Genomic DNA, 25366 nt, shown 5'->3' with positions numbered 1-25366 from the left:
TGAGGTTATAATTTCGTATTCAGAATGTTTATAACAAAATTGTAATTTTATAATTAAATTCTAAAACTATGTTTCCATTATTAGGATAATGTTAGAAAAAATTAAGTTAGAATTTAAAAACTTAATCCAAGAAGTCAAAGGTATAAAGTTTTTTATCAGTTTCTTTATTAATAAAATGTAAGTATATTTTAATACCAAATTTTATAAATATGCTTGCTTTATAGAATGCCGTTTAAATTTTATTTAAAAAAAAGCCGCCAATATAACGTTGTTTCTAAAAATCAATATGTAATTTGTATTGAACTGCTGGACTCAACATCTATAGAATGCACTTTAAGTGTTGACAGCCTTGGTCAGGAATGTTTGACTAATGTAACACAAAGACTTGGTCTAGGTCAACCAGAATTTTTTGGCTTATGTTATGTTTGTAGACATGGTACACCATCTCCTCGGTGGATAGATATGGATAAACCATTGAAAAAACAATTAGAAAAGGATGCCAAAGGTTTTAATTTATATTTGAGAGTTATGTTTTATATTACAGATGTTCAATTTATTCAAGAAGAAATGACAAGGTAATCCAAAAAGAATTTAAATCTATTTAATATTAGATATATTCAAATATTTTAGATTTTTTATTTTAATTAATAGTTTTTTAATTACATTACCAAATTTTTATAAATATAACTATAAGAATAGTTTTTTAATTACATTACCAAATTTTTATAAATATAACTAAATATAATTCGTATGATTATTAAGGTTGAATGAAGTAGATCTTATCAATTTTATATATTTTTTTATTTTATTAGATATCATTATTATCTTCATTTAAAAAGTGATATTTTAGAAGATAGAATACATTGTCATCCTCATCAAGCTACTGTTTTGGCAAGTTATTCTATGCAAGCCGAGTTTGGCAATTATGATGTAGAACGGCACCAACCTGAATTTCTTCAACAGTATACATTTTTTCCAAAAGTAAAATAAATGAAAATTATAAATATTAATTTTTTTATTAAATAATTTTTAATTTACTTTTAATTTTAGTCAGTTATCGAAGCTGAACCAGATGGACAAAAAGTACTTTTAAATAGTTCGTTATGTCAGTATAAAATGATAGCTGGAGTTACACAAGCAGCTGCTGAAGAATATTATATTACGATGGTTATGCAATTAGAAGGATATGGACATGAAACATTTTCTGCTAAGGTAAATGAATCGTTGAAATGTATCGTGTTAGAAATTTAAATAAGTTTAAATATTTTAAAATATTATTAACATCTTACAAATATTATAAAACCTTTTTGCAGGATGAAAGTAATAGTGAAGTGGTTCTTGGTATTTCTATTAATGGAATTATGGTCTGCAATCCAAGTACACAAGCCACACATTTTTATAGGTAAATATTAACACCCGTAAGGAAATAAAAAATTAATAAATTTTAAAATAAAAATATATTTAAAATAGATGGAAAGATATAAGTAATGTTATAAATCATAAAAAAATATTCAGAATAGAATGCCAAACAGAAATAGAATATGCAAAACAATTTACTTTTCGAGAGTCACGTAATGCAAAATATGTGTGGCGATTATGTATAGCCCAACATACATTTTACATGCAGCATCAACAAATACAACCTCCAGAGCGACTGACAAACAGCTATTTTGTAAGTTTTAAAAGTTTTTATATAAAAAATCTATTTTAAACCATCGATATTTATTAATATTACTAAAATTTCATATATTTTATAAATAATTTGTAATATTACAAGTATTACGTAATTTAATTAAATAATAATCATAATTTTCTAATAATACTATTAAATATTAATGTATTACATTTTTAAAGCTGTTCAATAATAATTCTCAAAAAATTATATGAGATTCATGAAACATATTACATAAATTATAAATTTTTATTCAAATAATTAATTTAGTAATTGTTTTAATGTTTTTGATAAAATGAAACATATTAATCTATATAGCATAGAAGCCATGATAATAATTACATTATATTTTAGTAAAGTAAAAATGTGTATATTATGTCGAATTTGTCATTACTTGTTGATATTAGAAATATAATTATTTATTTGTTAATTACATACTTAATTATTTTTCAAGATAAAAAATAGAAGTATTTAATAAAAATCCATTGTAATTCAAATATTTACAAAATTTCTACATATTATAATTTTTATCTTTTATATAATTTTAAGATCTTGTAAAATAATATTGAAATTTATTATATAATGAAAAATTTAAGTTTTGATAATTTACTAGTTTTACCTCATAATTTTTAAGCATAAAAAATATATATACATATTACAATTAATAATAAAATTATTATATTTATTGTTTAACATTTTTTTAATATTTTCAAACTTTTTCACCATTAAAGTTATATATGGTTCATTAATGTTTTAGGATAATGATATTAATGATTCAAGTGAACAAACTCCCTCTGTTAATTTGGATACTAATGGAGTTGAAGACTACACTCATTGGACAAGTTACAATGACCTTTCAACTTCACCATGTCCAGTTGTATCAGTTTCTACTACAGACATTAATAATTTACGTGCCTTATTACCTTCATATAGACAAGCGCCAGATTATGAGACTGCTATACAAATGAAATATAATAATAATGCAAATAACTCACAACCTTATTATGCTAATCAATCTACAATTGTCGGAGCAGATTTATGCTTGATTGGTAATGTTGTGAATCACAACAGATATTAATTATAGAAGTTTAAGAAATCAGTTACACTTGTAATTATGCAATACACCTTAAAATTCTGATTATTTACGCATTATAAAGAAATTATTTATAAAATAAAAATTATTACTTTCATATAATTCATGATTTATCATATAACTGTGTAAATTAAATTAAAAATATTTTTAAGAAATGTAATACTTAAATATTTTATGAAATAAATATATTAAATTTGCTTGAATTATATAATCTTTATTAAAAATTTTTTTATTTTGAATGATAAATTAAATTTCAAGATTTCAAGTAGATTTGCATGTAAAAATCAATCTATGTATAATATATTCATGCGAATAAATTACTAAAAATAAAGTATATAATATAAAATATCTTTGTTATAATTTATTAGTTAAAGAATAAAACTCAATCAATAAACAGCTTATTAATGATCTTAGTCAAAGCTTTTGGTTCTGGTTTTTCAGCTACTCCATGAACTGTAATGTTAAAATTTAATAAAGCTTGTTCTGTTACAGGCCCAATAGCAACAATTTTATATGTTTGAAGAATACTTATTTCATTACTTATAGCTATAATTATATTTTCTACAATTGAAGGACTAAAGAAGACTAATACTTGTGGCAACTGTATCAAGGCTTCATGTACTGATTTTTTCAAAGAATCATGAACTTTTGTTTTGTATATAACAATTTTTTTAACACTAATGTTTTCTTCCGATAACATTTTTAAAATTGTATCTTTAGCAATATTACTACATGGCAGTAGTAAGGGTTTTTTACAGTTTTTTTTCCAAGTGTTAATAATAAAATTACCAAGATTTTTAGCATTTCCAGAATCACTTCCAAGAATATAACTTAATCCAATTTGTTCTTTTGTAATTAATTCGGTAGCTTGTCCAATACAAAATGTGGGTAATTTTAACCAAGGCTCGATGCAAATTGGATTTTGTATTTTTAACATGGCTATTGCTGCAGCTGCTCTTGGACTTGTTAATATTAGACCTTTAATATTTTAAATAAAATATTGTTAAATAATAATTTCTTAGGTAATGATAATAATAATAGTTATTATTATTATTATTATGACGATAATGACAACAAAGTATATTTTGTTACCGCTATAGGATTCTGCATCGAGTAAATGCTTCTGTAATTCATCTTGATTAATAAATTCAAAATGTAATACTTGTAAGATTTCACATTCAAAACCACTTTCTAATAAAGATTTTTTATACTGATTTTCAGTATTATTAGTTTCATTTAAAGCTCCAGTACATAAAAGGACTTTTTTTTTAGTGATTGGCATCATGACTTCCTAAAATTTCTTTATACTATTAATTTCCTGTCGATTTTAAATTATTGAGCATAGTATTACTTCGAACAGGTTATATATAACCTTCGTTTAATTAATTTTTAAAAATGAAGTTAAGTTTCACTTTTCTATATATCTATATTTATATAGTTCTTTAAAAAGTTTGCTTAATGTTTCTTTGCATATAGTAGTAAATATTTAATTACAAAAATATATAAGTACCTCAAAATATAATAAAAACGAAAATTGTTAAATCACAAGTACAGATAATTTTTTTATCAAAAAGCTTGATAATTAGTATTCTTTAAATAAATTAAATAAACTAAATTATAATTTATTTTTTAAATATTTTTTAATTGTTAGATTTCTACATATTTAACTAGCTAGATATTTAACTAATATTTTGCATTTAATTTCCTAATGTCTGTTATTGAATTTTTGTTAATATTTTTTTATCATTAGTTAAATGCTAGGTACAAGTTGTAAAAGAAAAAACTTTATTAACATAACCAGATACTTTAATTATGTGGTAAAAGGACAGTGTACAGTGAATCGAGAAAAAAAATTATCAACAGTTTAATTATCATTATAAGCATAATAAATATTAAAAAATTGTAAGAACATACGAAATTGTAAACTTAAAAAATTTATAATACATGATTTATTTATTTGTTATTTGTTTGCTTTGTTTACATTACAAATGCAAACATTATAATTGACATTTTTTACACTATAAAACATTTAAATTTCAATTAATTTTGGTTCTTGAATATTTAATAATTGCGTAATTAGCCCATTTGGCAAGCAATTATTAAATATTAATTACATTTATTGATAGTTTTATAATATATTGATCGAAATTATATTAAAAATCAATATTAATTAAAAAACTTTGGATGAAAATAATATAGACTGCTTTCAATATACCAGTAAGCATATTAATGTTAGTACTTGAATTACAATTAACTTTATAAACTTATTTATTCTTTTCTTTTAATCATATTTTTTGTCTATTCAATATTATTTTTGAAGCATGTACTAAAGTTTACAAATATGACAAGGTAATTTTTAATTATTCTTTATCATAGAAATTTTTTTTTATTTCTTGGTTAAATATGTTTTTTAATATAAAATGTTTAAGCTATTTCTCTATTGAAGTCTTTTGAAATATATTGTTAAGAAAAATATTAGCTATACAGGATCTTTAACAATTAGTTATGGATATATGTCGCTCATGAACTTAATTTAACCAAATTAGTATTGTAGTTAAAAATCAGAATATTTTTGTTTGTTCAAGCATTTTAATGTAAACTTTAAACTTTTTCTTATTATGAATTTTGAATTCCGCATAAATATACTACACATTCTTAAATTTATAAAGAATTTATAAAGAAAAATAGTTTCTTGTATTTTTACCTTATTTTTATATATCTTTCAAAAATTAAATTAAAAAATTTTAATTAAGCATATTTATTATATTTAAAAATATATTTTAAATAAATGAACCTGAATATAGATATAAATATATTATAATTTCAATTAATGTATTTCCATTAATTTTAGGCAGTTTTTAAATGATCGACACACTAATAGTAATTTTATGAACAAAGCAAACATAAATATAACCTAACGTTTAAGCAATTTAAAATATTAAGAAACAAAGTTTAGACGATACTTTTTAAAATCATTATTAATAATTTTTTTTAGTTACAGAATTAAATAAGAAATTTTATGTCTTTATGAACAAATAAATTAGGTAATTAAAAAAAATTTTATAATTATTTATATACACATTATACAGTTCAGAATACACACTTATTTCGAGTATAATTTAATTTTTTATGAATATATAAAAAATAAAATTAATTTTTTATATAGAAATTATATGAGTATTATAGTTAAAAATATATATTTACTTTGATATACATTCGTTTTATATAATAATAAGGTTTATAATTTTATATTATAATGTTTTAAAAATTATAAAATTTTTGCATTAAAATTTTAATAAAAAATCATATAACTTATATATGATGAAGTTTTTTCTAATTCTTTTACTTAATCCAATAACAATCGATTATAACCTACTAATTAATTGATATTAGATTTTATTTTTGTTCGATAAAAGTAAATATAGTACAGTAAATAGAAACACATAACGAAATTTTTTTTTTAATTTTCATATAAAAATTTATTTTATTTAAAAACTAAAATATAGATTTTATGTAGTAATTACCCATTATAATTGGGAGACTGTATGATACATACTAGAAAAATGTATATTTCTAATTATCTTGTTTATATTTTTAATGAGCTTTGGGTTTGACTGATTTAATTTTTTTTAATTTTTTTAGTCCATTTATATTTGTTTTAAGTAGATTCCAATAAGCTTGTTGAAATTTATTCACATCTTTAGAATGAATCTGAAATCGAGATAAATAATTATTAATTTAATAATAAACGAAAATATAATGTTTATACATTTTCTATAAAAACAAAATTTTTAACTCTTGTTAATAAATATTTTATAAAAAAATATGTTTTTAACTTAAAGCATATATAAAAATAAATATAGAAATAAAAGTAAATATAAAAGTAATATATTACTGATTTTATTATGAAAAGTTAATAACAATTTATAACAATATTAATTTTTATTTTGTGCATTTGGAGTTATTATAAAATGTACTTACAACTGTGGAAAGTTTTTTTGATTTAAGTTTAGCTCGTACTAAACAAAAATATTCTGATGGTGGTGGGAGAGATACTTGACCTTTCCTTGATTCAGGTTTATTATGCCCATTATCTAAAATATTACGAGTATTGTAAAATAAAATTTCAAAGTAGTATAATTAAATTTTAATACATTTATTCTCCATTCTTTGGTTAAATAAGTTATAACTTACATCTCTTTATAGTAAGTGATACAGAACCATTCGATCGTGATCTTTCAAAAAGTTTGTTAAGCTCCAATAAAAACTACAAAAAGAAATATTTAGAAATAAATGATAAAAATGGAAATAGCAATGATATTTAATTTTACCGCATCATTCTCCAATAAAACCATTCCGAAAGTATACCATATGTCATCGACGTGTCTCTGCAAATTATGACGTTCAAAATTGGAATGGAATCGTAATCATTTATTTTTGAGGTTAAATTAATTTAATTCTTACTGCAATTGCTATTTCTACGTAATGTTATAATATAAAAAATTCATCATTTATTATGAAATGGAAAAAATCAAATTATAAATTAAATACGATATATCAGTTTGTATTTAATTAATAAATGGTCCAAAACCCCGAAATGGCTGAATTTTCAAATATTGGTGTAGAAATAAGCCATAAGTCACAATGTATTTATAAAAATACACTTAAAAATAAAGAGAATGATTTAAGTTCATTAATTTTCAATTTAAAATCAACGCAACAAAAAATTAATAAAACCCTGACGACGCTTATCGAACTAGAAGAAAGATCTAACGAAGGTTGGTTGATGATTGTATTTTATAAATTTGTTTATTGTTTTATAGTTATTGTCTTATTGTTGTAATGTGAAATTTTTTTTTTTTAATAGACCTGTTATCAAATAGCGATGAATCTAAAGAGTGTAATAATTTAGATAATAGAGATGGAAATAAAAAATCTAAAAAATATAAATGTGAATAATTATGTCCAATCTTCATATTAATATAGCTTTTTAATATAATAAATGATGATTATAATCTGTAAATATTCATTCTTTTCATTAATATTTCATTATCTTATATACCTTTAATATAACTTTGTAACTATATAATATAAATAGGAAATGTTTATTATTATGTATATCTTGGAACTAAACAAATATAGATAAAGACCAGAATTTTATTTGTATTTCTATTCTAGATTTTCATTATTGTAAATTAATCATTATTAAATAATGTCGAATTCTTAGTACATGCTGATAATTTTTTTATATACAGGATGTAATTGTGAACAACCCATGATTAAAATATAATAATTAATTTTCAGTTCATATAAATAAAAATATAAATAAATTCATATAAATAAAAAAAAATAAATAAAGATACATTGTTATCTATAAGTATAATATTTTAATTATTTCATTAAAAATTTTTATCTTAAACATCTATCAATCTTTCAATAAACTCATAGGAATTTAAATTTTGATATAAAATTTACTATTTAATAAGTGGTTGATAAATCGAGTAAATTAAAATAAGATTTATACAGGGATAGGTTATTTATATTTAATTTTTAAAACTTTTTATTTGTATCGACTAATTTTAATATATTGAAATACCAAATACGATTTTTTGAACTTTTTTGGAAGTTATCCTTTATCCCACATTTAACAAAGCAGTTAAATATTCGAGTTTTATCTTAGAACTATGAAAGCATCTTGTATTAAAAAGTTTATGAATGTTATACAAGGAGGTAAGATAATGTTTTTTTTTAAATAAATACATTAATAATTTCAATTTTATATTTAATTCTTTATTTGTTATTATAATACTATTTATTTATAAAACAACAAATCTTTTAACGAATTTGTTAAAGCACTAAGTTCTTATTCTCATATATATTTTTATGATAACAATAAAACAATAAATAAGTATCGATATAAAAGATATTATTTCGACGATAATAAGATCAAATAAAAATAAAAATATCAATATTAATTTATCAAAAGATAATATTATCAATAAAAATATAATAAATTTTATAGTATATAGTTATAAGATTTTATAAATTATTTTTTTATAAACGCTTTTTCCAACATCTACACGTGTATTATTTTCACTTAAAATAAAAAATTGTATAAATTTCAAGTTTTAAAATATTTTTATATTCACAAATTTATCGTACCATTAGAAATCAATTTATAACAATTAAGATATTCATTTTATTCAAATAAACACTTTAATTTATAAAAATGTAACAAGGTCTAAATAAAAATAATTGACCAATAACGTTAATTTTTTATAAAAATGTTGGTTTTAGCAAACTACACATGTAATAGCGCTAATGTAAAAAAAATTGAACAATTATTATTAGAAGAATGTTGGTATTGTTATTTACTTCCTTTATTAATTACATATATTTTCACTTGAATAATATCATTTGATACGACTTTTTCAATGTTATTTAACAATGACAGTTACTAATAAAAATTATATTGAGATTATATTTATAGATTAGTAATCAGTATTTATTTTATATTAAATATTATATATATTATTTTTCTTTAATTACAAAATTGGTTAGCTAAGTTAAAATATTTAATTTTCTTATACCAAGTACCAAAAATATGCTAGAAGCACTCGTATCACAACCAATCAAAAAATATTATCTTAAGCAAATATAAGAAATTTCATAATTATAAAATCGCTTTATTTAAAAATAATATCCTGAATATCAAAAGATTATGTAGAGTAAATAAATGTACGTGAATCTAAATAATAAATTAACTTTCAAATTTGAACTTTGCTTTTCACTCAGTAACAGAATATTGATATCTGTTTTTTTACGAATCTAAATTAAATTAATTAATGTAGGATAAAGAATGAAATTAAAAAATATTTAAGAAATTTAAAAATTAAATAGGAACTTTTGAAATAATAAAATTTATTACAAAACCATAAAAGAATAATCACAATAAAATGGAATAAGTACAGTTATATCATTTAATTGTTATATCAAGAAATAAGTTCATGAGGATTTGAAACATTTATTTGAGTATCGCAATTCATATTTGACAAACTACTTATAAATTTAAATTTATAAAATCAATTATGAAATCAGATTTATTAAAAATAATATTTCTTGCAAACTGTCAAATTATTACTTAAATTGAAAAATTAATTGTTTTACAATGAATGCAAATATTGATCAAAATATAAAAGGAATTATATATCGTTTATATAATAATAATAATTATATATAATAACTGTAATATATAATAATAGAATAATAGAATTTAGCAACTTTATATTATATATGTTTCAAATTAATTTTTAAAAAATAACATAGTTAAAATATTTGGCATCATCTATACTATTTTATTGAAATATAGAAATTTACGTACAGTATAAAAAGTAATAACGTTAAAATTACGATAAGCAAACTACTTTACGTAGCAAATTAATATTATGTAGAGGAATTATAAAGTATTATCACAAATATTTTTGTAAGAGCAAACATCGTAGATATAAAAATGTTTTACTTTTTTCATTGCCTAAATATGTTTAAATAATTTTGTAACTTGTTTTCAGAAAATTAATCGAAAGATAGAATCATCGATTAAGTTATAAAACAAGTATATTACAATAAATCATCTGCTTAAATTAATTATAAATATATAGTGTTAATTGACGTGAATATTTATTACTGTAAATATTTTAGGTTTCGATACAAATATGTAAAAATAACATTTTTAGTAGAATGAAATAATAGAATCAGTAATTTAATTTTAATATTTATATATCATTTTAAATGTATTAGGTCGCACAAAATATTCTATTTTTAAAATATAAAAATTTATTGGAATTGATTTTATGTAATAAAAACCTCAAATTTTATAAGCATTAAAATATTTTAATTGTTTCTATTAATTTATAATTCATTATAATGGCTAATGAAGTGATATAAAATAGGTTCGACTATTAAGGAATCTAATGTATCTATCTAATTGAACGTTCTATAAACAAAATTACAATATCTATTGTTTTTTAATGGCTTTAGGTCAATCTTATCAGGGAACTAACCACTTTCTTTAATGCACATGAACATGTGTTTTTAAAAACTCGGCTAACCTTTAATACAAAACGAAAATCATTATTTTTTAGGTTAGGTACACGCCACGTGGATGCCAACCCGGATTTGTAACCGGTGTTAACGCAGCGAGTGTGTACTAATAAAGTGTAGTCAAAAGCAAATTTATATATATATATACACACACACACACACATATATATATATATATATATATATATACACATATATATATATTAATAATATTTATTATATATATGCGTTGGTGTGTGATATATGTAATATATATATATATATATATATATATTTATATATTTATTAATTAAATTATACGCGAATGGCACCAAACTGTAATATATACCTACATGTAAACTGACAGAAAAAAAAATATATTCCATAAGGAAATTATCATTTAATTGGTAATCAACGATCGTCGATATTTTATAAAATAAAATTTTTTTTGTAAATGTTATTTATTAATCAATACATTATTTGTAATTATCTTTCTAACCTTACTTAATGTATGTTTTTTATCCATTTTATTAATAAATGATATAATTTGATATATGAATGCGTATTTATAGATAAAAAATGTCGACAACTTTATCAAATCAAGCCCAAATTCGATACGTTATAGAATGGTTTCAAGAATGGTCAGAAATGCAAAGAGATGATTTTGTTGGAATACTCTTGGAAAGATGTAGTTCTTCAAATCTTGTAAATGGTCTACTCACTGGGATTGAAAATCTTGGGAAAGAAAATTCAAATAGACCACCAAGCCTTTTTCAGTGTCGTATTAAGTTATTTCGAGAATGGAGTCAAAATTGGTCTGAACAAGAAAAGGAAACTATTGTAACTTCAATCAAACATATGGATACTACTTTTGCTGAGAAATATGAACAGAGGCTAACCGAAGCTAATGACGGAGGAAAAGTAGAGCAAGAAAAAGAATCATAAAAGTTGAAAATGTTATTTTTGGCATTAATCGATACATCTTTTCGATGCTGTTAACAAATATTTGAAAAATGTGAGAGAATAAGAACTGCTATTTTGTGATTGATCTACGTTCCATGAGCTAATGAAAGATAGCCCTTATTGGCATCTATCTAGTCTGTCAGTCACTGGTTTTTATTATTCATTGAACATTCCATTACAATAATACTTCATTAAATCATAGTTATTCATTGTTTCTTACTTTATTTTATCAATTTCTAGTTGCATTATTCCAGTTAACTAAGAAATTAACATAATTCATACACTCGTAGGAATTTGATTTTCAAAGAATTTATAAAAATATCGATTTAAAATATGATTTTATAAATATTTTAAAATATATTTATTATTTTATTGTAGTATCAGAAATAGTGTAATAATTTTATACAATAAAATTAACATAAATTAAACTTAATTGTTATTGTTATCATTAAAGTGTTGCAGGATTTTCTACCAATATATAAACTTGTATAAGATAATATAAATTTATCACAAATTCAATAAAATTTTACCTTACAAAAATGTTACAAATAAAATGACTAACATTTATTATTTCTTGTATTACATATCACAGATCTAAACTAAAATTTGATAATTACATAGTAGTTCCACATCACTTCATTGTGCTTTGACAATCTCATTATGCTCAAGTAATTGTTATTTTATTGTAGTGCAAATATTGTCGATTTCATTATTATTAATATACAATGCAACTTTGTTTTAACATTATTGTAGACATTAAAACATAAGATACAATATTAAGTGAAACTTATAATTATTATACTTGCTTAAATAAAGTATAAATATCATTTAATGCGAGAGAACGACGTATTCTATAACACTTGTATACAATAAAAATTTTGTAAGATTAACATGTTTATAATTTCCTCCTTTTATCTTCTATATTTATTATTTTTTATTTACATAGAATTTTGTGCTTGTTTCAACCATTTTGTACATATTGATCTAATAGCATTTTGACCAAGTCTATCCGCTTCTTTTAAAATTTTTTTAATATCTTGAGTTCTTTGATATTTGACAGCAAGAAGATAAGCAGCTTTTAGTTGTTTACTTTCAATGTATGAACTTATCTATAAAGGAATAAATAATACAAGTGAATCAATTGCTTTTATACATTTGATTAACAATGAAAAACAAAAATACCTTAAGTTCAACATCATGAATCAATCTTATTAAGGAATCTATGTGGTCTTTAAAGTCCGAATTGCAAACAGTTTGATGATTGTGCAATAAAAGTTTAACACAGTGTGCTAATACTTGATCAGAAATAGCTTGTGAATCTGGTGCACCAGAACTTCGACAACACTTTATTAATTGTTCTATTGATCCTATTTTTTTTTCTATAGCTAATACATGTCCAGCTAAAGAATATAATTTCTGTGGTCGTAAATTATAATCTGAAATAAAATGAACTTTTAACATTATAATTTTTTTTTCAATGTTTACATATCTAAATTTTTGTTTTTTTTTGGTAAAAGTAATTCTTATTACTTTTTTCATTTTCATAATTAGTAACTAAAAATAGGTTTTACGAATAAAAAGCTACAAGAGAATTGGTAACAAAGTTTATTAACCTGAAACGTTTTGTTTAAGGAGTAAGTAGTAAGATATTTCTGCAATATTTTCGATATATTAAAGTAACTACATAATCATAAAAAGTTTTAATAAATCTAATTGAATACATTAGAACGATATAGTATAAACAAAGAAAATAAAATATAAATATTATTAAATTATAATTTGAATGAAAAGTAAAAATTTTCAGTAAAAATATTTACAATTAACTGGTTGATTAAATTTTTTATTTAAATTCATTATTCACTTATTTAATTATTGAAATATTTACGTTGTTGCATTTTTATTTGTATTTAATTTATATTTACAATTTTAATAATTAGAATATGTACATATGAATTAAATATTTAAGAATTAAATGAACCATAAAGAAATAGCCTTTACTACTATTATACAGCTTAAAACAATTTTAAATTAAACAAATAAAATGTTCCAAAATAAGTAACCTTGCATTATTCGAAAAGCGATTCCAAAACCTTCCTCTGCGTCTCGACCACATAGTATAGCTAGCACCGCAAGGCGAGTCTTTTGCTGATGGTTTCCAAATAATGTTGGTAATTCTTCAGAATTTATCATTTCTGTATCCATATCGAGCAAGTGTTTCAGATACGGACCAGTGAATCGACCTTCTCTTTCAGCATTGCCCAAAAACTTAACTATTTCTAATTGTCTGGATATTGTATTCATGTGTTTATCGATCTCCGATGGTTCCATCTCCATTGTAAGACCGTTATGTGAATTACTAAGGGATGAGCACGCACTTTTTCTTCTTTTCTTGCTTAAGTTTTCGACATTTAATTCAGTCTCTAAGTGTTTTTGAGCATCGATAAGAAAATGAGATTTAAATGACAAATCGATATAATTTCTTGCATCGTTTTTGTAAAAACGAATACATGTCATAGCTGCCCTTATAAAGTCCTTCATGAATAGCTGCAAATGATACAAGGTATTAAGAAGCTGTTTTTTATCCAGACTGTGGCAAGTGTATACAAGATACTTCTTCCATGTTAAAAGACTGGCATCATCGGCCTTTAAAGCAGCAAAGAGTTTAGCTATATTTCCCATGTTTAAACAGCGTAAATATACTGAGTTGAAGAAAAGCTCGGGTTCGATATTATTTTCTAATATAAAAGTTAGGCACTTATTAAACTCTTCGTGTTTAACAAAAAATTCAAGTATGGAATTAAAACTTCCATAAGTAAGAAGATAGTATAAGTTTTCTTCATAATAAATACTATGTGAGTTCCAATTACGAACAAAGGAACATTGACCCTGGCTTATTGTTTTTAAGCTGTTGAGGGTAATTAAAATCTCTTGTGCAACATTTGACTTTAATTGAGGCGTGCTTAACGATTGATCAGAATTCAATTGACTTTGGTTTTCTAAAATTTGTAGTATTTCTAAAAGTAAAGGAGGGTCCTTAATTGGTCGATTTCTCACTGGTTGACGCTTACGATTTGGAGAGTCGTTTTTAATGATCTCTAATTTTCGTTGTTTTTGAATTTCTAGTAAATCTTCGTGACTTTTGCCAACACAATCAGTATCTGGATATGAAAGAAGTACCCAATCATCGAAATTCTCATATAATACTTTTTCTAAACAATGAGAAAATTTTGTTCTTGCACGATCCAAATAACCTACCTAAAAATATTTTATTTGCAATTATTTTACAATAACGAATATACAACTAATTTACAAAATAATTTATTAAAACTATGTTTTTATACATAATATTTATAAATTATTTTTATACATAATATTTATAAATTATTTTTTTTATAATATTTATAATATTAATCATATTTATACATAATAATAAAATAAATAAAAATTTGTGTTTGCTAATATTTTTGTATTAATGTATATTTAAACAAGAAATTTGGTGATTTAATAGAGAATTCAATTAAATTAAAGGAAATTATTCTTGTTTTTTTTATAGTGGAGTAGTAGAGTTATGTTTATAAAATATACAGAGCATATATATATATATATATATATATCATACATTTTTTACCATAAAGGTAATTCTTTAAATACATTACTATATTTCATACTTACGATTTTAATTCTTAAGAATTTCATTAAAATCTTACATAATAAAAAGGATGAGTATTGAGAAAGGAATAATTAACTTTAAGTAGCCTATTTAAAAGATAAAATTCGAGCATAGATAAAATACTTAAATATAACTCTATTCAAAGTGTTTATTAAACTGGAAAACTTAAACTTACAAATTTAAGTTTTAAATTAAGTATCCTATTTTCAAACGAAATATGTTCTAAAAAATTATCTAAAACGATAGTTTTACGATCTAACGATATTAGATATACGGATTGAATCAAATAAATAGAGAAAGATTATTTTTTAAATATTTAAAAATTATAGATTATAATAAATTTTTTATGCCAATCTTTAATATGTTAAATAATACTTTTAATATTCTAAATGATACATACATTTAAATTCTACAAAATTTCTAAAATTAAAAATAAATAAATTGAATAAAGTTCTAACAATTGTGTACATAAACTAATATGCCAACACAAAAATTTATAATATAAAAATTTAAATGACAATATAATGATTATTTATTATAATTATAATTTAACCATTATTTTTCGCTAAGTAACTAAACAATTCATATTATATAATTTATAAAATATAATGAATATTAAATACGAAACAATTAATTAAATTGTTAATATATATATATATATATATATATATATATATATATATATATAATATTTAATGTCACTAATGATTACATTTTTTTATTTAAAACTTTATTTGCCATTATTAAAAACTAGTATATTTTAGTACTCGCGGAAGATTTATATCAGAATTGAATTCGTATATCATAAACGATTTATTTTCGTTAATAACGGTAAAATTACAGACACAACAAGCAATCAAGCTTAGATATTATATATTGGATATTGTACTAATTTTTACCCTTTATTTGCGGATGTTTATTAATTGAAAAGTGTAGATATTAAAAATCAATTAATAATATGATTGAAAAAATAATAAAAAAAAAAAAAAAAAAAAAAAAAAAAAAAAAAAATTTTGTAGTCTACGTCTAATGTTTTTTAAATGGCATGAAGAATCGGTTAAAGAGTGATATGATACGGAATAAATTTTGTAAATAATCTTGAATAACTATAAATTTAGAAATCAAGGGATATTAAATGTAGGATAAAAAGATATTAAAAACAAGATACATAATAGAGAATGATAGCCCCATACACGCTAAAGCTAATATAATCATGTTGTTTTATTTTTAATATTTATTTTCAATGACAATAATCTAAAATTTGATAGAGTCATACATTTGTTACTAGTTACTGTTTTAAACTTATATTAAGAAAACAAAATCACGACAAGACCATATTCTACAAAGATTTTATACTTATATTTTATTTCGCGAACGTGTATATTGAAATAAAAATATTTTTATAAATATCCAGTCTTATTTAAGAGAAATACTATATTAAAGAAAATATCTACGGTATACAAGTCTACTTCATCATAAGACATTGATATTAATACGAACTGCATAATATAATAAGAATGAGAAAAGATAAAAAGCACAGTTGTGCGAACCTTTACAATTTTATATTTAATGTATTTTAGTATTAATTTAAAATGTTTATATAAAATTATCTTCATAAATATTTGTATTAATAATTTTAAGTGTATTAAAAAGACAAACTGCTACATTAAAATAATAAACGAAGTGAATCGCTTTTTCAAACAATTACTACATATCGATATCAATGCAATTTCTATTAATATAATAAGATATATCTATACTTAAATATATAAAATTGAAATCTATACTTTTTATAAAAAATTTATTTAATAATTAAACACTTATACTATTAATAATATTTTAATTGTTTTACATTGAACGTTCACTTGTTTAATATTAAATCAACATTAAATGTGAAAAAAATTAATTTTTATAATTTTTTGAAAATATCTTATTTATTTTTAAAATATTTGAATAGTATCTAATAAAAATACTTAAACTGAAATCTTACTTAAAAACCTTAAAGTTAACCAATTTTTTAAAATGTTTTCCAATGAAAATTTTACTTAATAATATGTGATAATACTACTGTATACTATTATTTTATACTGTTTAATTATAATTCTATGTCTATAACATAAGCAAATGTATATAATTTTTTTATTTTATCTAAATTTATTTATCAAATATTGACACTGCTTTCTATTATGAAATAATTGTACTTATTAGTAAGTGTGCATCAAGTAAGCGCATTGTAGGAAAAAATTAAAATGAAAAAAAATTCTTTTGAACTTATTTGAGGCTATTTATTCTTTTATTATTAATTAATTTTATAACTATTACAATAACTATACAATTTCAGTCTTAAATTATATTATAGTAATAATGTTGATTCATGTAAAGGGATCACTATACTTCATGAGTAAATATTATAATATACACAATTTTATTATATCTCACAATGTAATTATTGTATGCTTTTTTAGAATTTCTTAACTCGCATATGCAATTGTCACGAAATTCATTAATTGCGTACATTAATTATTTACATTGCTTATATATTCAAATTTATATGCATACATTCAAAAAACATACATTTAAACAAATATATACATATTCAAAAATATTATACTTTTGAATTTATATTGAAAAATAAAATTTTATTTAAGTGATATCTTAACAATATGCTCGTTATATATTGCATTTAAAATAGTTATGATAATAACAAAATTTAATAAATGTCATTACTCATTGGATTATTTTTAAAGAAAAAATTAATATGATTGAAATACCTTTAAACAAGCTTTTCCCCAAGCAGCCCAAACTCCTTGAGTATCCAAACCAGATTTTGTACTAACATCCAATGCTAAAGTCCACTGTTCTTTTTCTGTTAGTAAGTCACGTAACTTTCTAAGAGCGTGTTCATCTAGGCTATCATCAGAGGGTATTAGAGCAAGACAGTCAGACTGTACAAGCGTAGCAATAAGATCTACTTGAGAGAGGAAACGATCACAATGAGCCAAACCAGCGTTTAAGCCAAGTTTGGCACATTTCACCTTAACAGCTACTAATAACGATCGAATCATCTTGATAATTAAAGCATGATCGATCTCTGGGTTGACTCTTCCTCCGGTGACTGGTTGGAGTAGTCTTTTCATTTCATCACATCGATCCAGAAGAAAACTATAGACAATATTTTTTTACTTAATATTTTGAATCTCTATAAAAAATTTTTATACCAATTTACCAACGTAAAATATATTGGCCTTTTTTAAAAATGTTTGTATAACATTTTTTTTTATGACCGATTTTTCGTGCAGGAGTAGCTGTTTTATCGAAGTGGTTACAAATAGAAAGCTGGGACTATAAGTGTATACACAAAAATACAAATATTTCTGTTATTAATCAAAATGCAATACTTAATAAAAATTATTACTATAAAATTCAAAGAAAAATATAAAATAAAACTGTTTTGCATTAATTTTTTATTTAAATTCGACATTATATTGGATATTTTATTTATTATATTATTGATTATTTTATTATATGTTACTTTTGAATTATTCTGAAAAGATTTCCTAAGAGTAAGAAATATAAGGACTAGGTATATTTGAACGTTCTAAATCTGTTTAAGCTATAAATAATAGAAAAATAAAAGCATTTATTTCCTAAAGCAACCAAGATTATCAGATATATGTACAAAAGTTAATTATTTAACAAAAAAACATTTATTTATAATTTAAATTGTAATAGTGTAAAAGTATCATTTGCATAAAGTAAAGAGAATGATATGATGAGAGGTAAAAACATATTTAATCGAATTAGGATGCGTAAAATGTACTATAAAAAGTGTAAAAGCAATAACAATCTTCCATCTATGGTTCTTTATTAGCCGAAGTTAAGATTTGAATGAGGGAGAGCAGATACGGGAGTATCCGAAGAGATAAAGTCTCATCAATCTTTAAAATGAAAACGATTTTTTTATAGGTAAAAAAAATATCTTAAACTATAAACGGATGATTATCATCCATTTAAAATATATTCACCTTGCATAAGCTTTATGATCCGAATGTAAATTGAGAATTGCCAGACACAACGATATATTAGGAGCATATTCAAAGGAGAATTCTTCGCGAACGGTTTGATTGTGTGATTCATCGGTTGTTAGTTTCCAACATTCTAGTATAACACTACTCCCGGCTGATGGTGTCCCCTGTGCTGTCTGCATCTGAAGCGTTGTCTGCTTTTTACAATCATCGCAGACTCTCACTAACATTGATTTTGGATAACCCAATACTTGCATTCGCTGCTGAGAACAAGCAGCACAAACCACTCTACCGCAACGCCGACAATGATGTCGTCGATTGAACATTGAAAAAATAACACCTTTACAAGAGCTGCATTCTCTAGCCTAAACCAATAAATTGCATTATACTTCATTTGTTTGAAAAATAAATAAAATTACTGTAACAAGTTACAAATGTTTATAATAACTAAACCTTAGATTAAATAAAGCTGCCGATAGCATATTTTTACAACTTGTTTGAATTATTTAAAAAAGACAAGTGGTTTGTAAGATTATATTCAAGCTGAATTTAAAATTTCTGTTAGTCAGTAGACTTTCAGATAAATTATGTAACAAAAACCTCAAGATGTTTGCATGACAATATATTATATACAATTGCATGACATATATATTGTATTTACAATTATATCATTGCACGATCTTATTTAATATTTAATATTAATACGAATTAATATTATTTACATGCTTGTTTATATCATAATATAATAAAAATGTTTAAAATCACTAATAGCTACATGTAGTAATAAATTTAAACCAATCATACTAATACGGGTTAAGCGTTATAGCTTAAATATCTACAAAATTTAATTGAATTAATAAGATTGAATTTATTGAATATAAATAATATATATAATATTTTATTACATTAATATGAATCCCCTTCGTATTATCTTTTATTTTGAACATTAAATTATATAAAAAAAAATCTTATTTTTTTTTTAATTATTGTTTAATGAACCTTTGAGAGCAAAATATTTTATAATTAAGATTTCATTTTTAAATCTTAAAATTGATTATAAAAACATTGATTATAAAAAATTATCTTTTATAATATACTGTATTTTGTATATAAATATTATCACAGTGACTATCGATTAGTTGAGAATACATAATAAGTTTATATATACCGAGTAATGTATACGAGAAGATTTAATAATTAAAAAAGAGGAGATCGAAAATATAGAAAGGTTAGACAAGAAGCCAAACAGTTGCAACTAGGAAAAACTTAGCATTAATTATACATTGAATATGATCGTATATAACTCATATATTCTGTTGCCATTATTTCTATTATATTGTTTTATGAATTATAAAATCTAAAAAAAATAAGAAAAAAACGGAAAATATTAATTAATTTTATAATATATGATAAATAATGTCAATTATAAATATATTTGACAAGCCTATCTTTTAAAAACTGCTTATCATTGGTTCATTATTAATTTAATACATTTATTACATAATATTAATACATTTTAATATTTAACTTATTTAAAATAAAAATCATACCTTATCATTTGGAATCCACTTTTCTTTAGTCGGTACATTTATTGGCATGATAAATTCACTATTATGATTTTCATTATCTAAAGATGATATGAGATTTGTTGTATCTTTTATTTTGGAATCTATTCCATCTCGTTGTAAGGATACTCTAAAATCTAAAGATTTTCCAGCATAAAATCTAACTATTTTATCAAAATTTTCAATTGGAATATTAGCTTTTGAAAAATTATTAGATCTTTGAATAATATTGATGATTTTTCGAAGATTTTCAAATTTACAATTCATTAACAATTGTTCTAATATTAAAAGTGGTTCCTTTATTAATTGTATATAATGAACTCTTTCTTTATGTTCTAATTGATCTATGATTTCAATTCCTATTTGTATTTTATAATACATAATGGCTTTTTGAATTTCGCAATGTTCAAGCAAATATTCAATTATGAATCTCATTGATCTAATTGATTCTAATTTTTTAAGAACTCCTTTGCACATTTTTATAGATTGCCTTATTGGAAGTGCTGCTAAAAGCTTAAGCAAAACTATTTAAGCTAATCATTTATATATTTTTAAATAAATTGTTTGAATTACAACTTACTTTTCGAGCATTTTTAAAGTCCATTTCATCATTTCTCAACAATCCAATAAGAAGATCGTGGGTAACTAAAGACTGAATCTCCAAAGAAAATGCCTGATATTCCAACCATTCAAGACATAATTCAAACTTGTTAGCCTCGACAAGTGATTGAATGATGTAAACTGGATCAGTTTTCTCAGTACAGTATATAACATCATGCCAAGTTGCTTTTTTAGATTCTAATTCTTTATTTTTACAGTGAGGTAGTATTTTATAAAAAACAGTAACTCTACATAAAGTTTCATTCATTTTAAATTTACAATGTGAGGGAAGCTTATGTTTATCAGTATGATGTAATATATAAAACAAAGCATCCTGACATAAATAAATTGGCCATTCATTTATATTGGAAAGTATTGTTTGTGCCAAGACATTAATATCTTTAATTTGATATATACATTGCAGAATTTTTTCTGTATTTGAATTAATTTTCATTTTATAAATCAACTGGTACAAAAGTTTATCTTTTAAACATTGGATTTCAGTACTTCTTGCTAATAATCTATTAGGTAATGCATTTATAATATCAAGGCAGTTTTGAATTTGATCAATCTTTAAGCATTTATCCAAATATATCCACAAATCATTTAATGATAAATTTTCTTGTATAGTAGCAAGCGTTATATTATTATCAAATAAAGCGGAAGCTAAAGTCAGCATCCACAAAGCAGTAGAATTGTTTTCAAAACAAGCAGTGCGTTGTAAATTATCACAACTACTTTCAAATACAAATGAACTTGCTTTATGAACACGTTTTACAAGATATGAAAGTAACCAACAGTGCCCTTCTAAATAATGTAAAACATTGGATTTTATTGACCTAAACATCCAAAGCGGTGAATTATAATAGTTTGAATTCATATTTAGTTTTATCATTATATCAAGATTTGCAACGCTAATTTCTTCATATTTGAGCAAGATTTCAAAAGAGTTGACAACTTTTTTATATTTATAAATAATCTCCTCCGATTTACTAAAATTACCACTTGATGAAAAAATGGTTTTGTATGACTGAATGGGAATTCCATTCTCGTAATTTACGTTTGATATATTTTTTGTTTCAAATTTTTCATAACATTCTACAAGATCTGGAAGCCATACGAGTAACTTTGTTTGATTTGCATTATCATTATTTGCATCATATTCTAATTCTTTCCTAGAGTAATAATCAAGATAATTGCGTAATCCTAAATTTAAATCTTTATTAAGTGATTGTGGATAAAAAATCTGTAAACATAAATAATGAAATTCTAGTGCTTAATGAAATAAAATGTTAAAGCAATTAATTTTTAAAATACTTACATGAATAATTGGAGTTTCATAAAATTCATTTGCCATTACAAATATAACACGAGGATCATGAACAAGATCTAAATCTTGCCAAGCAACTTCGTTAAGATCTTCAGTATATGAAAAATATTCATTATCCCATGACATACAACCAAGTAATTTGGATCTTAAAATTGCTAAAGAAATGCGCCCTAAATCTCCAACGTGATAGCTAATAGATGATTGTGAAATAAAATGTCTTAACGAATTCAAAGGAGGATTAGTTATCCATACAGTTAACTGCGTATGAAGAAACAGTAGATTCCAGAGATTCAAAAAGAAAGCTAATGTATGTTCACCAACTGATAATTCGCTTAAGTCTAAAAATTCTAATTCTGATGACTTTCTTAAAATCCGTTGAATATCAGGATTTTTTGATAAACCATAAAGATCCTTATTTAATATTCTTGAAACATTTGGATTCAAGTATTTAATAGTTTCAATTAATTCTAACAAAATATCTGCTACACATTGATTCGGATCTTGGTTTTTCTGTTCTGTTATATCCTAAAACATAAAACACATTAAATAAATGATGTTCTTTCATCTGCTAGATTAATTAAGCGAACATTAGTTAATTATATATATTTACTTTATTATTCAAATTCTTATTAAGAACAATGCAGCCCCATGTTTCATTACCTATAGTTTGTAACGAATCATAAAAAGTAAGTTTAGGACAACAGTTGACTAATATATTATGAACCAAATTTACTCCTAGCTTATTAGCTACAATCTCAAGATTTTTGGGTTCATTATTTAAATCAAATATTTGATGTCCAAAGTAGAAATCAAGCGAATTACTTAATAAATTTGTTTCAGTTCGACATTCAACTCGTTCATCTGAAAAATTATACTTTTAATTTTAAAATTAAACTGAATTTAAATTAATGCTTTGAAATATAGATCTATGGCAAAATAATGCAAAGTGCGCGCTGTACATGTGCTTAAGCATATGCGAAATATAATGAACATAAATATAACGTGTGTGCAATATGGATGAGGGTAATTGTATGTAAGTATAAATCCATATAAGCATAATATAGAATAGAAGCAAGTATGAAATTAACGACCCTGAAATGTATGTAAAGTATGCATTATGGACTTAAACACAAGAAGCATCAAACTAAATGCTGTGTGCGGTTGGAGGATGTGCCATTAAGGCAATAGTTATATAACCATGGTCTGATTTTGACTGATCTCCCTGAATATATTTTTCAATCCCAGACGCGTATTTTTTTTACTATTCTTTTTTTAAACGACGTCTTTCGATGTACTCTTTTTGTTTTAAAAAATGACCTTTACAAAAAAAAAACTTCCTTAAAATATCACGCCCGTGGGGGCACTACGATGCGAACATATCGTATACGAATTATTCTATTTTCTTAACGCTCACGAACGCCTGACATATTATTTATATGCATGTAGATTTGTAATAATAATTGCGCCGTAAGTTTTTATTGGCAATTGTAAGATTTAAAATAAAATTTGTGTAGGCTTGAGTAATATTAGGAATATATCTTAATAATATTAAAATCGGATTCTTTTATTACAGTGAACTTATAAAGAATAAAATTATAACTTTATATTTCCGTCTAATACATTTTATTTAAAAAAACATTTGTGCGCATTTTTTTAATAAATTCAAATTTCTCACAAAGGATTCCAGTTTAACTTTGAGCCTCTCAATGGGAACCAAGTACGAAGATCGACAGTTATATATTTATAAACATTTATATTAATATATTATTATAAATAATTATATTATACGATTATCTTTATTATGAAAGATTATTATTTTAAATATTTTTAAACGTAATGGAATTTCATCAAATTCATTGCAACTATATAAAATTTTATTATCAGTCATTAAATTGATATTACACAAAATTAATACTATCAAAATAATGCATGTACCTTGATATTTTCAATAATTATTTTAAAAGGTGACAAATAAAACATTATTAATAACTTAATTTAAATAAAAATTTTTAATAAAAATAATCCTTACCGTTAGGAACAATTGAGTATAAAATTTTTAGATGAGCTTGTATCTTGTAAAGATAGCTCTGTGTATTTCCGCAAAGAGTGATAGTATCTTTGAAGACCTTCTGCCCGTTCAGAGTAAGCAATCCATTTGCATTAATCATATTTTCCAATTTATCTGATAGCAACTGGCTTTTTTGGAATTGGTTAATTTTGTCAATAAGTTTTCTCCAAAAGTCAGTTTTCTCTTTCCAGTCCTGAATGTTTAATAATATTCTGGCATCGCATAGTGCTTTCGGTACAGATTTTCTTAAATTACCTTCGTGCATAAGTCTATAAACATTTTCGAAATGATTTGAATGCCG

The 25366-nt window shown here is 22.8% G+C and overlaps 5 protein-coding genes across 6 annotated transcripts in view; 2 read left to right on the top strand and 3 right to left on the bottom strand.

Annotated features, from left to right (window-relative positions):
* The first annotated feature begins 225 nt into the window (after positions 1 to 225).
* On the top strand, positions 226 to 2846 carry Pez (protein tyrosine phosphatase non-receptor pez). Its single transcript, XM_011504373.1, has 6 exons — positions 226 to 575; positions 813 to 981; positions 1051 to 1212; positions 1314 to 1402; positions 1471 to 1672; positions 2430 to 2846. The coding sequence occupies exons 1-6, from the start codon at positions 226 to 228 to the stop codon at positions 2748 to 2750; spliced, it is 1293 nt and encodes a 430-aa protein (XP_011502675.1). The 3' UTR covers positions 2751 to 2846.
* A 237-nt stretch (positions 2847 to 3083) lies between these two features.
* Uros1 (Uroporphyrinogen III synthase 1) lies at positions 3084 to 6360 on the bottom strand. Its single transcript, XM_011504371.1, has 3 exons — positions 6290 to 6360; positions 3858 to 4056; positions 3084 to 3743 (listed from the first exon to the last, which is right to left on the bottom strand). The coding sequence occupies exons 2-3, from the start codon at positions 4048 to 4050 to the stop codon at positions 3148 to 3150; spliced, it is 789 nt and encodes a 262-aa protein (XP_011502673.1). The 5' UTR covers positions 4051 to 4056; positions 6290 to 6360; the 3' UTR covers positions 3084 to 3147.
* Positions 6276 to 7234, bottom strand: Srp14 (signal recognition particle 14). Its single transcript, XM_011504372.1, has 4 exons — positions 7097 to 7234; positions 6960 to 7032; positions 6747 to 6859; positions 6276 to 6476 (listed from the first exon to the last, which is right to left on the bottom strand). The coding sequence occupies exons 1-4, from the start codon at positions 7118 to 7120 to the stop codon at positions 6360 to 6362; spliced, it is 327 nt and encodes a 108-aa protein (XP_011502674.1). The 5' UTR covers positions 7121 to 7234; the 3' UTR covers positions 6276 to 6359.
* Positions 7235 to 11119: 3885 nt separating this feature from the next.
* Positions 11120 to 12071, top strand: LOC105366055 (uncharacterized protein C14orf119). Of its 2 annotated transcripts, none has more exons than XM_011504368.1 (2): positions 11120 to 11251; positions 11417 to 12071. In XM_011504368.1, exon 2 carries the CDS (start codon positions 11424 to 11426, stop codon positions 11787 to 11789), a length of 366 nt encoding a protein of 121 aa, XP_011502670.1. In that variant the 5' UTR covers positions 11120 to 11251; positions 11417 to 11423; the 3' UTR covers positions 11790 to 12071. The 2 variants fall into 2 exon arrangements, with proteins under 2 accessions (XP_011502670.1, XP_011502671.1); XM_011504369.1 differs by lacking the exon at positions 11120 to 11251 and adding an exon at positions 11298 to 11326.
* Positions 12072 to 12259: 188 nt separating this feature from the next.
* The window catches only part of Sptz (zinc finger FYVE-type containing 26 spastizin), a 16287-nt gene continuing 3180 nt past the window's right edge, over positions 12260 to 25366 (bottom strand). Inside the window, exons 5-14 of the mRNA XM_011504392.1 lie at positions 25027 to 25334; positions 23608 to 23858; positions 22989 to 23522; positions 21648 to 22913; positions 21053 to 21580; positions 19503 to 19867; positions 18249 to 18639; positions 13868 to 15062; positions 12990 to 13243; positions 12260 to 12916 (exon numbers count right to left, since the gene is read on the bottom strand). Coding sequence (XP_011502694.1) covers positions 12746 to 12916; positions 12990 to 13243; positions 13868 to 15062; positions 18249 to 18639; positions 19503 to 19867; positions 21053 to 21580; positions 21648 to 22913; positions 22989 to 23522; positions 23608 to 23858; positions 25027 to 25334 — 5263 coding nt within the window. The 3' untranslated portion in view covers positions 12260 to 12745. The remainder of the gene's footprint in view (positions 12917 to 12989; positions 13244 to 13867; positions 15063 to 18248; positions 18640 to 19502; positions 19868 to 21052; positions 21581 to 21647; positions 22914 to 22988; positions 23523 to 23607; positions 23859 to 25026; positions 25335 to 25366) is intronic.

This window comes from Ceratosolen solmsi, unplaced genomic scaffold, assembly GCF_000503995.2.
Source record: "Ceratosolen solmsi marchali unplaced genomic scaffold, CerSol_1.0 scaffold25, whole genome shotgun sequence".
Classification (NCBI taxonomy): domain Eukaryota; kingdom Metazoa; phylum Arthropoda; class Insecta; order Hymenoptera; family Agaonidae; genus Ceratosolen; species Ceratosolen solmsi.
This window is presented reverse-complemented; position numbering and strand designations above follow the sequence as displayed.

Coding starts and splice junctions, on each gene's coding strand:
- Pez (XM_011504373.1), top strand. CDS start 226: ATGCCGTTTAAATTTTATTTAAAAAAAAGCCGCCAATATAACGTTGTT. Junction 1,403..1,470: donor CAAGCCACACATTTTTATAG/GTAAATATTAAC, acceptor TATTTAAAATAG/ATGGAAAGATATAAGTAATG. Junction 1,673..2,429: donor GACTGACAAACAGCTATTTT/GTAAGTTTTAAA, acceptor TTAATGTTTTAG/GATAATGATATTAATGATTC.
- Uros1 (XM_011504371.1), bottom strand. CDS start 4,050: ATGATGCCAATCACTAAAAAAAAAGTCCTTTTATGTACTGGAGCTTTA. Junction 3,744..3,857: donor CGATGCAGAATCCTATAGCG/GTAACAAAATAT, acceptor AAAATATTAAAG/GTCTAATATTAACAAGTCCA.
- LOC105366055 (XM_011504368.1), top strand. CDS start 11,424: ATGTCGACAACTTTATCAAATCAAGCCCAAATTCGATACGTTATAGAA.
- Srp14 (XM_011504372.1), bottom strand. CDS start 7,120: ATGGTTTTATTGGAGAATGATGCG. Junction 7,033..7,096: donor TTTTATTGGAGAATGATGCG/GTAAAATTAAAT, acceptor TTCTTTTTGTAG/TTTTTATTGGAGCTTAACAA. Junction 6,860..6,959: donor ATCACTTACTATAAAGAGAT/GTAAGTTATAAC, acceptor GTAATATTTTAG/ATAATGGGCATAATAAACCT.